Source organism: Python bivittatus, unplaced genomic scaffold (assembly GCF_059951505.1).
Source record: "Python bivittatus isolate LINGU-HERP-01145 unplaced genomic scaffold, Pbiv_v1 ctg000330_np1212, whole genome shotgun sequence".
In the NCBI taxonomy this organism is placed as follows: Eukaryota; Metazoa; Chordata; class Lepidosauria; order Squamata; family Pythonidae; genus Python; species Python bivittatus.
Window position 1 is genome coordinate 37415506 of NW_028277058.1, and position 14684 is coordinate 37430189.

Sequence of the window (14684 nt, forward strand, 5' to 3'; positions counted from 1 at the left end):
CTGTGATTGGATTCTGATCCCAGTCTCCATTTTCTCTTAGATCTACATGCATCTTCGCTGCTACAGTTGCCCCAATGAGCAACGCTATATTGTCAGGATTCTTTTCATTGTTCCCATTTACGCTGTTGACTCATGGCTCAGTCTCCTTTTCTTCACCAATGACCAGTACTATGTTTACTTTGGCACAGTACGGGATTGCTATGAAGGTAAGGTCTTTGAAAGCATGGAAAGTGGGAAAAGGGAGGGAATGGGAATTATATTAAAAATATGATGCCATGTTGCGTCTCTTACATTTGATTCTGTTAAAGTACATGCAGTTTCTGACCAAGATAATAAGATACCCATAAGCCCACCCTGAGTGCATCACATATTGCCAATAGCTTCCTGGGTTCCAGAGTTGAAATCCTCTGAAGCAGCCGGCTGGGATACTGGGAGAAAATTCCTTCTTTACAGATGAGGTTTATGATGTTTTCCACAGTAGAGAAAGAGATGCCTGACTAATGTAAGTAGATATTGCTCATTATGTAGAAAAGGAAGCTGGATATAAGCTGATAGGTATTTCAGTTTCTCTGGGCATTTTCTCCCATTGTACAGGAGAGCAGTTCAGATGAAATAAAATAATATTGGCACTAAGAAACACAGCTACAAGAATTCAAGATGAACATTCCCAGAGGCAGGGCTCCTTTGAATTTGGTGACTTGCCAGTATTTCCTCTGACATAAGAAATGCTTCATTGAGTTTTCTGTTAAGTCATAATGAACCATTGCTCCAAAACCAGGTGAAGAAGCCACAACATTTGCAGCCAAGGAGCAAGATCAAAGGGATTACATTTCTGCAGTTTTGATGACAACTAATTCAGGACTCTGACAAATAAAAATTATGCATTTCATTAAATAGACTATATCGTATATATGCTGACGACAATAAGTTAAAAAGGTAAAATTTAAGCAAGATATAAATAAGGAAAAAATACCTGGATTTTTATTTAGTCATACATGTTATAAACAGAACATCACAGTATTCGATAAGTTGCATGAAAGCTTCCTTACCTCTCTTTCAAAAGGAAATGTTAATTTAAATATTAATATGTCAGCATATATGCAGTAAAGTACATTGTTGCAGATCAGATGTAGATTTCACTTCCTATTATGTAATAATTATTTTGGTTGTTTCCCATGCACCAACAGTCCATATTTCTTGACATTTTGATAAGTTTCAAATACTGGGAATTTATCCAAATTCTATAGAACATATGCATCTATGATAAGCAACAATTGCTTAAATCACATTGACAGTTCTGTAAATTTCAACCTCAAATAGGCAATACAGGTAGTCTTCATTTAGTGATCACAATTGGGGCTGGCAATTTGGTCAGTAAGTGAAGTGGTCGCTAAGTGAAACATCACGATTTTACCATCTTACTTAAGCTTTCCTTTGCTTTCTTGTTGTTGTTCAGTCGTTAATTCGTGTCTGACTCTTCATGAGCCCATGAACCATATCGCGCCAGGCCTTCCTGTCCTTCACTGCCTCCTGGAGTTTGCTCAGTTTCATGCTCATTGCTTCAGTGATGCTATCTAACCATCTTATCCTCTGCTGTCCTCTTCTCCTTTTGCCTTCAATCTTTCCCAGCATCAGGGTCTTTTCCAAAGAGTCCTCTCTTCACATTAGGTGACCAAAGTATCTGAGCTTGAGCTTCATTATCAATCCTTCCAATGAGCAGTCAGGGTTGATTTCCTTTAAGATTAACTGGTTTGACCTCCTAGCAGTCCAGGGAACTCTTAAGAGTCTTCTCCAGCACCACAGTTAAAAGGCATCAATTCTTCGGCGCTCATTCTTCTTTATGGTCCAGCTCTCACAGCCATACATTACTACTGGAAAAACCATAGCTTTGACTATGTGGATCTTTGTCGGCAAGGTGATGTCTCTGCTTTTTAATATGCTATCTAGGTTTGCCATAGCTTTCCTCCCAAGGAGCAAGCGTCTTTTAATTTCATGGCTGCAGTCTCTGTCTGCGGTGATCTTGGAGCCCAAATAAATGAAGTCTGTTACTGCTTCCATTTCTACCCCTTCTGTTTGCCAGGAATTGATGGGTCCGGATGCCATGATCTTAGTTTTTTTAATGTTGAGTTTCAAGCCAGCTTTTGCACTCTCCTCTTTCACCCTCATCAAGAGGCTCTTTAGTCCTTCTTCACTTTCTGCCATTAGGGTGGTATCATCTGCATATCTGAGGTTGTTGATGTTTCTCCCTGCGATCTTAATTCCGGCTTGTGATTCTTCCAGCCTGGCATTTCTCATGATGTACTCTGCATATAAGTTAAATAAGCAGGGTGACAGCATACAGCCTTGTTGTACTCCTTTCCCTATTTTGAACCAATCGGTTGTTCCATGACCGGTTCTAACTGTTGCTTCTTGGCCCGCATACAGATTTCTCAGGAGACAGGTAAGATGGTCTGGTACCCCCATCTCTTTAAGAATTTGCCAGAGTTTGTTGTGATCCACACAATCAAAGGCTTTTGCATAGTCAATGAAGCAGAAGTAGATGTTTTTCTGTAGCTCTCGTGCTTTCTCCATGATCCAGCGAATGTTGGCAATTTGATCTCTAGTTCCTCTACCTCTTCGAAACCCAGCTTGTACATCCGGTAGTTCTCGGTTCATATACTGCTGGAGCCTAGCTTGTAGGATTTTGAGCATAACCTTGCTAGCATATGAAATGAGTGCAATTGTGCGATAGTTTGAGCATTCTTTGGCATTGCCCTTCTTTGGAATTGGAACGTAAACTGACCGTGGCCACTGTTGCATTTTCCAAACTTGCTGGCATATTGAGTGCAGCACTGTAACAGCATCATCTTTTAGTATTTTAAATAACTCAGCTGGAATACTGTCATCTCCACTAGCTTTGTTGTTAGTAATGCTTCCTAAGGCCCACTTGACTTCACTCTCTAGGATGTCTGGCTCAAGGTCAGTGACCACACCAGCATGGACATCAGGGACATTAAGATCTTTCTTGTAGAGTTCTTCTGTGTATTCTTGCCACCTCTTCTTAATCTCTTCTGCTTCTGTTAGGTCCCTGCCTTTTTTGTCCTTTATCATGCCCATCTTTGGACTAAACGTTCCTTTGATATCTCTAATTTTCTTGAAGAGATCTCTAGTCTTCCCCATTCTATTGGGGTTTTTTGACATTGTCCATGGGGTTTTCTTGGCAAGGATACTGGAGTGGGTTGCCATTTCCTTCTCCAGTGGACCACATTTTGTCAGAACTCTCTGTCGTGACCTGTCCGTCTTGGGTGGCCCTGCACGGTATAGCTCATGCCTTCACTGAGTTACGCAAGCCCCTTCACAATGACAAGGCAGTGATCCATGAAGGGGTTCCTTTGCTTTATAAATCTGCAAAGCTTGTGAATGTGAAGATTGGTCATAAAGTTACTTTTTCATCACTGTTATAATTGTGAACAGTTGTAGCTAAACAAGGCAGTCGCTAAATGAGGACTACCTGTATTAGAGCAGGTCCAACTACATGCCCTAAAGTTCTAACTGTATCTCCATCAGCAAACATCCAAGCCTTATTCTTTGAGGTGGTCGATATACATAAAATATTTTTTCTGTATTAACCACATTTTAAAATCAAAAGAATCATGTTTATTTTAAAAAGGACATTCAAGTTTACTTGCAAATGAATTAATAATTAATATAAAAAGTAGTGTCATTTATGTCTATATTCTTCAGCCCCATAAAGATAGGTTGCTGACATAGAAACTACAATTGTCTCACATGACTTTAACCAATATGGAAATTCAAAAGCATCTATAACATTAGATAGATAGAGGATGGATGGATGGATGGCAAAAAAGCATTCTGACATAAATCAAACCTGGAGTTGTCCTGCAAAAGTTTTAAAACCTGCTTCATCAGAACTAAGCTAGTTCAAGGTAAATGTAAGACATATCCCTAAAAGGGAGATTTATCAGTTAAGTAAAACTTCAATTTTACAGGCTTCCATTTAGTAGACATTGGATGCAGTAGGCAATATTTTAGTTCAGATTTTACCACCTACCCCAAAATAATAGGACATATCCACTGTTACTGAAGCAGTCCAGACAATTGACACAATTGTTCAGTTGTTATTATTCAAATAATGTAAATTGGTACAAAAGACATAAATGTTGTCAATAATTAACTATTACATCAATTAGAAATCAAATATTAGAATGTGATGGATTTGTATGAAATCAATTTAAGCTGGTTAGAAGTATACACTGTAACCTATGGGCCAATGTAGTGTGCAAATCTGAGCATCCAGTTTTTTAAATAAATAGTTTATGAATGGAAAACCTAGGATCCTTTCCAGTTTGGGAAGGCCATAATATAAGCCTTGTTAAAATAGAAGATAACAGTCTGTTAGGAAAGCTTCAGCAAGTATCTCCAGTAAAGCAAAAGCAATATATTTTTACCAATCAACTGGAAATCCATTAGAGAAAGCGGCCTTTCCAAATATCATAGATTTAAATGTAGCCACAATTCCTTTAGGAAAAAGAGGTGGTTAGTAAAATACTTGCAGAAAATAAATGAAAAATATTTTATGTCCCCCCAGCTGTCCCCCATCCATCAGATTATCTTTAATGTAGCACTTTTTTTTCAAAAAGTCAATTTTAATTTACTTTATAGAACTTTTGAAGTTGCTCAGAGAGATCATAGGATCATAGAGTTGGAAGGAAACATGCCTTTGAATCCACCTCTCTGCTTGTTGCAGGAGTTCAGCTTAAAGCTATATTGCTGCCTAGCCTCCACTTCAGTACATACAATGAAGGGGAGTCCATTATCATTCTGCATAAATAGTTCCATTGTCAAACTATTCTTACTGTTAACATTCTGGTATTCAGTCAGAATCTGCCTTCCTGCAACTTATTTGTCATTGAGCAGCTGGTATACTAAATCATTTTTGTTTTATTTTGAACATATCTAAAAAACTCCTTTTTGATATTTGTTGCTTCCTTTGCTAAACTGAACTCATTATGAGCATTCTCTTTCCCAACTGCAGCTCTACAATTCCAGGCTGCCTATCCATCTTTGTGAGGTCACAAAGGTCATCCTCTTTTCATTCCCTTATATATCCTTTTTTGTTTTCAGGTCTTCCCTAAGTTTTTTGTATAGCTACACCAGCTTCTTTATATTCTCCTCTATAAGTTAAGTTATTTACAATTATGCTTTTAATGTCTCCTTCTTTAGGAACTTCTACCCATTTTGAGCTCCTTTTCCCACTAGTTTCTCCTACCATAGGGTCCTACTTCTCATTTCTCTGAGTTAAATAAAATTCACTTTTTGTTTTTTTAATAATTTTTATTGAAATTTACAAATACAAAGATAAACTAATACAAACTAAGAAAAATAAAAGAAGAAAAAAAGAAAAAAGAAAAATTTTAAAGTGCAGAGAAAAAGAAAAAAAGATAAAGTAAATGATATATAAAGAAATGGCTTCTCCATCAAGTACAAACAATTTCAGTAACTTATACCTTCTCTAATACTTAAACAAAAAATCTCTTCTTCCCATATCTCATTTCTTATTTATAAACAGATTTTAAAACTTTGTCATTCAATCCTAATCAGCAAAAGTCCATTAAGAGTTACCAGAAGTAACCACATATCTATTCTAACCTTAATCAAATAACCCAGTTTTATATTCCTTTTCTTTCCTTTTAACACAATAAACAATCACTTTCTCTAAAAATATAGCAAAGGATCTCTTCTTCCCATATCTTATCTCTTATTTATAAAAAAATCCTTAAAACCTCAGTCATTCAGTCCTAGTAAAAACTCCATTAATTGCTACCAGAAACAGCAACATATATATTTTAACCTTCGTCAAATAAACCAACTTTGTATTCCTTCTGTTTACTTTTTAAAATCTTGAGCCTTAATCCCTTTAGATAATGTCCCAAAAATTGATCTTTTGCCATTTTCTCTGTCTCTTCTCAGGAACTCCTTCATAAGTTTACCATGTCTCTTTTGTAAATCCAAAATAGAAAAGTTATCCAAATCACTCTTCTGATTTGTTATTTGTATGTCCCTTTTAGCTATGAAGACATCAGCCAATTTCATTTGTAAATCTAGTGTAACATCTTTTTCCATATCATTCTTGTAGCCTGGCACTTTTAAATCCACTTTCAGATCCACACTCAAATCAGCCTCAGTCTCTATTTTGTCCAGTAAAATCTCTTCCCCATCTGTAATAACAGACTCTTTAAGAGTAGTTTCTAAGTGCATTGTTCCCAAATATCCTTGAATTCTTCCAAAGTCAGATTACTTTGCTCCATTCTGTATTAGTAAGCCTCTTCTCCTTTAATTATAATCTTTAGTTCTTTCTGGTTCCCTCTAGTGTCTAACTTTCAGTGTCATCTCTTATCATATTTTCTTTCTAATCATTTTCCCACGGGAAGGTTCCTTACACTTCATTTGAAAATCTTCATATGTGTTTTTTATAAAGTTTTAAACAACCCACAGGAAGGATTCTTATAATTAATTTCAAAATCTTATTTCAAGTCACTCTGACCCCAAAATCAACATTCTAATCACCCTTTTGCTGTTTATTCCAAAATAAGAATTCTTTTTAAGTCCTTAAACTTACGTAGAGACTTCTTTCATCAAGGATAGAAAGAAACTCACCAGGGGTAATGAAACTTGCCTTTCTGAAGGTTCTTAATATTCACAAAGCTGTTAACAAGCAATTTCCAAAAATGATTAAGAAAGGAAGTATGTGAACCCAGTGTCCTTTAGAAAGGCTTCTAACTGTGGCTTAGGCAAAGATGGCTATTCCTAGTGCCCAGAGCTCTAAAATCTTATGGTCTCGGCATAGGGAGCCACTGTATGGAGTGCTTGTGGGCAATCCTGGTCCTCCTTCTCCCGAGAGGAATTCCGAGGAGCCGATCCTTTTGCTGGTTCCTCGTTCTGCCACGGTTGTTGGCTTCGCTTTCACAGAGCCGTCTTCAGTCTACCATTGCTTCCCAGGAAGTCAATAGAATTTACTTTTTGGAACTCCAAGATACATACTAGATTGTAGTCAGTTTTAGTTTCCATTAAAGTCAAGATCATTCCATGGTGACTTTCTCTTGAGTGTTTCTGATACTTCCAGTTTCCTTAATTAATTCTTCCCTATTGATTAGTATCAAGCCAAGAATCCTGTTGTGCTTTTCTCCACCCTCTGGAGCAGTCACTTGACACAGAAAACCATCAGTCTAAAAATAATGCAGTTGTATTCATTATCTTCAGCTGAAAAAATGTCGTTCCTATTTTTTTAAAAATGTTCTAGTTACTTAAAGTGATCACACAACTCAAGAGAATAGATATTCTCATTCCAGAACATGATGATCTTTAAAATATTTTGGCGTGGACATCTTTTGTTTCTTCTGAGACAAGCTGTTTTTTAAGGGAATTGATGTCATGCCCTCAATGGGTGATTCATCTTGAGAGGAAGAGGATGACTAGAGGGTGGCTCAGCCAAGATATCCACTGAGCCAGGCCCAAACACAAAGACATGCAAAGACCCAATCCACAGTAAACTTTGAGGCTTGTTTCCTACAACACTAGTGCAGATTCTCTAGCATACTGTCTGACTCCAAGGGAGGCCGAAGCAGAGTAATGTCAAATATCAGAACTGAAATATGCAGAAATATAAGACTGTAGGAGAGAGATCTTTGAGAATAATTGCTTTTACTTCTGTTTTCTGAGCAAGACAACTGCACACCAGCTGGGGCGAAGATTTGAGAACACCAGTATAAAACATTCTCCCTTGAAAACTGTTGGAGACACTGCTTTTTGTAGCCTTGCTCCAGTCCTCCGGTTCATTCATCTGGATTTCTGAAGTGCGGCTTGAGCCTTTAGAGTCTGCCTATCTTGTGTAATATTCTTCTTTCTGTAATTAGGCCATATTCCTTTATTTTGGGTTTGTTAGCTATGCTTTTTTGCTTGGGATGGGATATGACAATCTTGGTTTCACAAGGGACTATGGAGGACCCAAAATTCTCTATTTGAGAGAAATGTGGGGCCCTTCATATTGATAACAGTGCACTGGAATATAATACCTGATGGCAGAAATATATACTCAGCCTGGAAGCTCACCAGGTAACTTTGAGCCAGTCACACACACTCTGTCCAGCCTACTTCACAGAGTTATTGGTGTTCAAATAAAATGAATAGAGTTTTTTTGTAAGCTGTCCTAAACCTTCCCAAAAAGGCAGGATATAAATCAAGCAAGCAACAGTCAGAAATTACCTTTGTTTGGTTGAGTTTTCCCATTCCTATCCATTGCTGTATGTGTATATACAAAGTCATAGCAGGAAGCCTGCTGTTTTGTGGATCTCATCTCCTAGCAACAGTTATTATTCCCTTTGCTTCGCTTAGGGAGACTGCAAACATCATAACATCTGTTTGGAGGGTCAGCCCACATTCTAAATTTGCCAGGTTGTCAATAGCCTGTGTGTTAATAGTGTTTATTCCCCCTCCTCTTCTGTGTTGTCTGCTCTTGAATTTTTCAGAACTCTTTCTAGAAAAAGCAAGAGCAAAAGAGGATGGGGATCTGTCTTCATTTCAAGGGAGATTATTTATTTTGCTTTTGGACTGCCCTTATACAAATGTTAATGAACATATTCAACACTTCATTTTAAATCAGTGTTTTAAAATATATACTCAAACCAAATGTATTCTGTTCTTCCTTCCACCTCCCCCCCCCCCATTGCTTTTTTGTCTATTTCTTAATTTTCTTACCGTGGTCTGATGATAGTGATCTGATGACAAATAGTGTTTCTGGAATTTTTAAATAATAAGCATATTTGACAATAAAGACTATTGTGACCAGTGACTTGCAGACATTTCCATGCAAACTTATGCATATCTTCTTGGAAGTTAATTCCTTTCCGGGTAAAATGGACATATGATTGCTGTATCCTGGTGGAAACCTCTTGTGATGAACTACTGCTCTTATATTGTTTGTTATTTATGAATAAGTAAATACATTATTGTAAGTAATCCTTGCTTTCTAAGAGGGTAAAGGGGATAGCCTCCTGGACAGCATGGTTTCTTGTTTCTTCCTCGAACGAATAGTTGGGTTTGTTTTATAGATCTCTGAAGTTTCTAGGTTGAACCAACATTTTGGTCACAATTAGAAGACATTTATTATCCATTAAATCATACAGAATTCTCCAATAAATAATTGAAAAGGAGGCTGCTCAGAGTTAACACTTAGTAGTATTATTTGAATTAGTATATCTTGAAACTTTAGTAGAATAAATCCTTATGGTGGCAGCAAGCATTCAATATTAAGTTCTTTAAAAGCGCTTTGCTTTATTCTTTATTTATTGTTGTACAGAAATACAACAATTATGTTTGGTGGGTCATATGTTCTCAGAGCCAAAGTGAGCAGACATAAAAGGCTTAAATCTTTTATTGTGGTCCAAAGAAAATAACTCTCTCCCCTGCCTGTTATTAGCCCGAGGAAAGAATCTCTTTTCTGCTGTCTCAGTGAAAATCACTTCCATACCCACCCCCATGCTCCTTTTATTAATTTTTTGGAAGAAAAAAATGAGATATAATCACTGCAAGTGTTGTTAGCATGACACATTTAGTTTGAATCTCAGATAAAAGTTGCATTAAGTACCTTAAAGAACATTCTTCTCAAAGAAGGAAGTATGTGAGATAAGAGCCATCATCCTGCACATGTTATCTCAGTTGCGGGTAATACTATGGAACTGAATCACAGCAGCATCTGCAGTAGATCCATGTGTTTATTAAGGAGCACACAACATAATTACAGGATTAAACAATATTTTCTGTTTAATCAAGACCCTCACATCTGCAGTTCAATACGCTATGTGACACCTTACTTGAAACATCCATCAATAGTCTCTTGGCGAAACAGTGGAAAACAATCAATTGGCCAAGGATAAATTGGGAAAAGATACACCATAGCTAATGGCCAAATAAAATAGGGTCCAAATAAGGAATGACTCTCTTCTTTTTGGATTATTTGAGAAGGTATGTTCTATTAAAATTAGCTTATATTGTTAGAAGTTTATTATTTCATAACAGTTTATTCAATAAACTAAGACTAAAGCTAATGATAATCTTGATAGTAGTACATGGCATTTCAGGTGCTGAAAGGCTTCTTGTATGTATTCTCAGTAATTTTGACAATAGACTTGTAAGCTGTTATAGTGGATAGGAGGTGGCATCTACTGCTTTTGGAATAGAGACAGATTTGAATTAGGAACTCACCAAATTGTATTATGAGTGCTGTGAAACCACCATTATTCTAGGCATGCAGGAATTTGTACTATTCTCTTTATAAGAACTTGTAAATGCCATGTTAGCATTCTGTGTTCTTTTAAATGTGATGACCTGGCCAAAATATGCTGATTTATCCTAGAGGGTGGATATTTATTATTTTTATGAACAAGTTTATCCATGTAGTACATGGTTAGTAGTTGGATAACAGACCTTGTTAAGACACTTCTTCACTGAATATACTATCAGTGTCATAGACACTAGGGAGCACTGTGATTCTAAAAATATATTTAAGATGCAATGAAAAAGACATCTGAACATGTTACTTGTTAAATGCTGCAGTTTTTCTTTTGGTTGCAGAGCACTTTCTAAAAGAACAGGTCAATGCTCATAATAAATAATTCTATAACTAGCCTGGAATGGCTGGTTTGCTGGTTTGGGAGTGTAACATTGAATCATAGGCTTGATGTGCATCCTTACTTGAATAGTTAGGTGCCAGTTATCTAAAATTCTGATCTGGATTTCTTTTTATAGAACATAGAGGTCACTGTCTGTAGAACCTAACTTGTTTGCTGAAGGTGCTTCACTTGGAATAACTATGAAACAATATTTTGTCTAGTGAAAGCATTGGTTGTTTTCTAATTTAACTTAATGAACATTATATGTATGTATATATGTAGGTAGGTAGGTAGGTAGGTAGGTAGGTAGGTAGGTATTATGAGATGCTGCCTGGGTTTCCTTATTGCTTGTTTTCCACCTTATCTGTTCAGTCTGCTGGTCCTGGCAACAAGCAAATTGTTTTGTCTTGAGCTATTTATTTACCAATAATTGGTAAATTGGCAGTAGCTGCCAATAATGGCACTTCTGTGTTATAGTTTTTAGCAACATCCATCATCTCTCTAAATCGTTTTTTTAACAAATCATTTAAAAGAGTGCACCCCGTTATTGAAACAGCAGATTTAAAATAAATCACAAGCACATACAAAAATCATGAAGGGCATTCTTCAAAAAGTCATTCTTACAGTGGCTTCTTTTTACAGTGATATTTTGCTTATACTGAGTTATATTCTGCTGGCTTAATCTGTGGTTGGTTGGTTGGTTTGTTTTTGCAGCTTTTGTCATCTACAACTTCCTTAGCCTCTGCTATGAGTACCTTGGTGGAGAGAGTTCCATCATGTCTGAGATTAGAGGAAAGCCTATAGAGTGAGTATTTGGTATCTAAATATATACATATGTATATTTTATATGTTTTAAGATTGCAGAACAATTGAAAGAGATGCCTTGTAACATATGGATTGTGAATGATTCTCTTTGAATGGTTCAAGAACCTTTGTCTTTTGCAAGGCTTGTACAGCTGAAAATTGTTTCTGCTCTTGCAAAGGATGCAGCTGCTTTAATGATTTGAAGAGAAATGCTTCATTTGTACTCCCATGTTTTGTAAAGCACCTCTTTCAGATGCTTTGCAATATAATCATTCTCTGTTTGGTGGGAGAAAAACTAGAAAGATATCAATCATACAATTTGTTCTATCTCCTCTATAATGAGTACTTGACAGGGAGATGGTGATTTCTATTTATAAGCCACCTAATTGCAACTCATGGTGATATATAAAAGGAAACCAAATGGAAAAGAAACTAGTAATAAAAACAGTGCCTGATACTGAATAAAATTTGTTCACTGTAACAGTAACTGCACTCAGCTGGTTGATTAACTGAATTATACACAAATTCCACTAGTAGCCTTTTTGCTCTTTCTCCCTCCGGCGTTTCATTTTAAGCATTCAGCGTCCAACACCATTTCTGTCTCTATTTCTATTTCAAATTAACATTGAAATTAACAAAGTTCCACATTGAGAACTTGAGAAATACAAACAATGTACTGTAGCTCTGTTAAAATTAGTGAAAGTTTTGTCCTAGAGCAGTGGAAGAAGTGTTGAATCTTCCAGATTTAATTTGGCATAAGAAAGCATGGTGAAAGAAAAGTTTGTGTGCCTATTTTGCTTATTTACTCCTTAGATAGATTTTTGCTTAAAAGAGGTATTATACAGTATTTTTGCGTAAACGAGGTATTATCATCCCCTTATTATATGTTTAAACATATATCTATTTTTTTTAAGCAAGTGCTAATAAATTCTTATTTTGTTCTAATCAGACATACTGTTCTGTTGCTTTTAGGTCCAGCTGTATGTATGGGACTTGTTGCTTATGGGGAAAGACGTATTCCATTGGTTTTCTGAGATTTTGTAAACAGGTATGGATTGACAAAATCAAACTGAAAAACTAGGTACTATCACAAGGGTCCCCCCCCCATGGTATATTTCAAAGGGGATCTCTTGAGATTCTTTATCTAAGGTTTATCTCATTGCTAAAGGTATGACATAAGTGTTGATTAATATGAGTGAATGTATCCAGGAAATTCTTTCCTTGTTCTCCCTTAATATTTTAATTTCAAATCATACAAGTAATTATGGAAATTAGACCTTTGTGTGTGACAACTTTGAAAATTAGAAATGAGGAAAAAGACAGAGAATTACTTAGTTCCCATTTAGCCATGAGTTTGTTGAAATGAAGTGTGAAATATGGAACAGGAAATTATGAATTGAAATTTCACTTGTTCTACTGATGTGACTTGTCACTTCACTTTTCAGCCAAGAGCTTTGCAATACAAGAAACTTTTTTCTTTTTTTTTGTATATAATTTTATTAAGAAGTTTGATTATAATAGTAAAATCTAATACAAACTAAACTTAAAGAAAGAAAAGGAGTAAAAGTGCAAGGAAAAAGAAAAAAAGAAGAGAAGACAGAAAAGTAAAAAGTGACTTCCAACCTTCATCACAAGTATAAACAAATTTAGTAACTCTTCACCCTCTCTAAAGTTACAGACATTTATCTCTTCATCCCCTATCCCATATCTTATCTATAAACAAATCCATAAAACATCATCTCTTCAGTCCTGGTGTCAGCAGAAAGCCCAAAAAGGGAGTCATAACAGCATAGTTTATTTTAACCTTGATCAAATAAACCAACTTTATATTCCTTCCTTTTACTTCTAACAGTCTTAATCTTTAGTTTATTCAAATGTTGTCGTAGGATTTGATTTCTCATCGTTTCTTCTTTGCCCCATCTCACAGAATTCTTCAAGGCTTTAACAAGCCTCTTTTGTAAATCCAGTAGGAAAAAATTATCCAGGTCACTCTCTTGGTTTATCACTTGAATTTCCTTTTTAAATTTTAAAACCTCAGCCAGTTTCTTTTGTAGATCCAATGAAATATCCTTTTCTAAATCATTCTCTTGGCCTGTCAGTTGTAAATCCACTTTCGATACCATCTCTATCTTGTCAGATAAAATTTGTTCTACATCTGACATTTCTTCAGTAACATCTTTTGGACATAACCTATCCATGAAGCAGATAGCATTACTGTCTGTTGATATTGTAGCTACTATTTTCTGATTCTATTCTTCAAAAGTCTCCTTCAGTATTTTTATTGTCATAACCATCTTGCAGGCCTGTATATCTTTCCTCTACCTAAAATCTTTAGTCCCCTCTAGTGTCCAGTTTTTGAAATCATGAAATTGTTTTCTGTGTTGTATCTTGTAAAAACCAAAACAGAATCTATTTCCCACAGGAAGCCATTTGTACTTTATAATTAATTCCAAAATTAATTATACACTTGGAGGTGGGTTGTAGTGGGCTTTGTATTTGGGATTTTTATTCTTGCAAGCCACCCGGAGTCACTGTGAGTGAGTTGGGCAGCCATATAAATTGCTAAATAAAATTAAAAAATAAAAAAAATAAAATGTTATTGTAAAAGTTTCAATATTCCAATTTTATCTGGACCATTAGTCCATTTATAACTTTCTAAGATCAAAATGTTTAGCTTTTTGCTGTTTATTTCAGATTCTTTAAATTCATAAGCTTATAACTAAAATTTTCTTTTGTTCAGGCTTAAAGGCAGACTCACCTGGCGTTTTCAAACGTGTCATTCTGAAGGTCTCTAATAGCTTAGAAGTAGTTAATGAGCAATTTCTGAAAGTGATTAGAAAGTGAGGTTTGTGAACTTAGCGTCCTTTGAAAGTCTCCGCTGCAGTTGTGAGCAAGATGACTAATCCCATCGTCTTCTGATGCTCAAACCTGCGGAAAACCAATGTCCTGTGGTGTTTTCATGGGGAGCAGCCACACAGAGCACATGTGGGTGATCTCCTGTCCTCTCCTTATCCGGAGAGGTTCCATGGAACCAGTCTACTCACTGGTTCCTTGGCTTTGCCGCAGTCGTTGGCTCCGCTTTTGCACAGCTGTCTTCAGTTCATTATATCTCCTCGAGAAGCCCTCAGCAATACAACAAACTGACTTGCTATTTCACTGTAAAAATATGGAGACTTGATGCAGGAACAGTAAGAGAACTAGAATGTCAGGATG

At 36.1% G+C, this 14684-nt stretch overlaps 1 protein-coding gene across 2 annotated transcripts in view; it reads left to right on the plus strand.

Moving 5' to 3' along the window:
• Positions 1-14684, plus strand: part of TMEM184B (transmembrane protein 184B) — a 38384-nt gene that overhangs the window by 11211 nt on the left and 12489 nt on the right. For both annotated transcript variants that reach the window (XM_025170006.2, XM_007433455.4), the window contains exons 3-5: positions 41-206; positions 11382-11472; positions 12444-12519. In XM_025170006.2, the coding sequence (XP_025025774.1) occupies positions 41-206; positions 11382-11472; positions 12444-12519 (333 nt within the window). The remainder of the gene's footprint in view (positions 1-40; positions 207-11381; positions 11473-12443; positions 12520-14684) is intronic.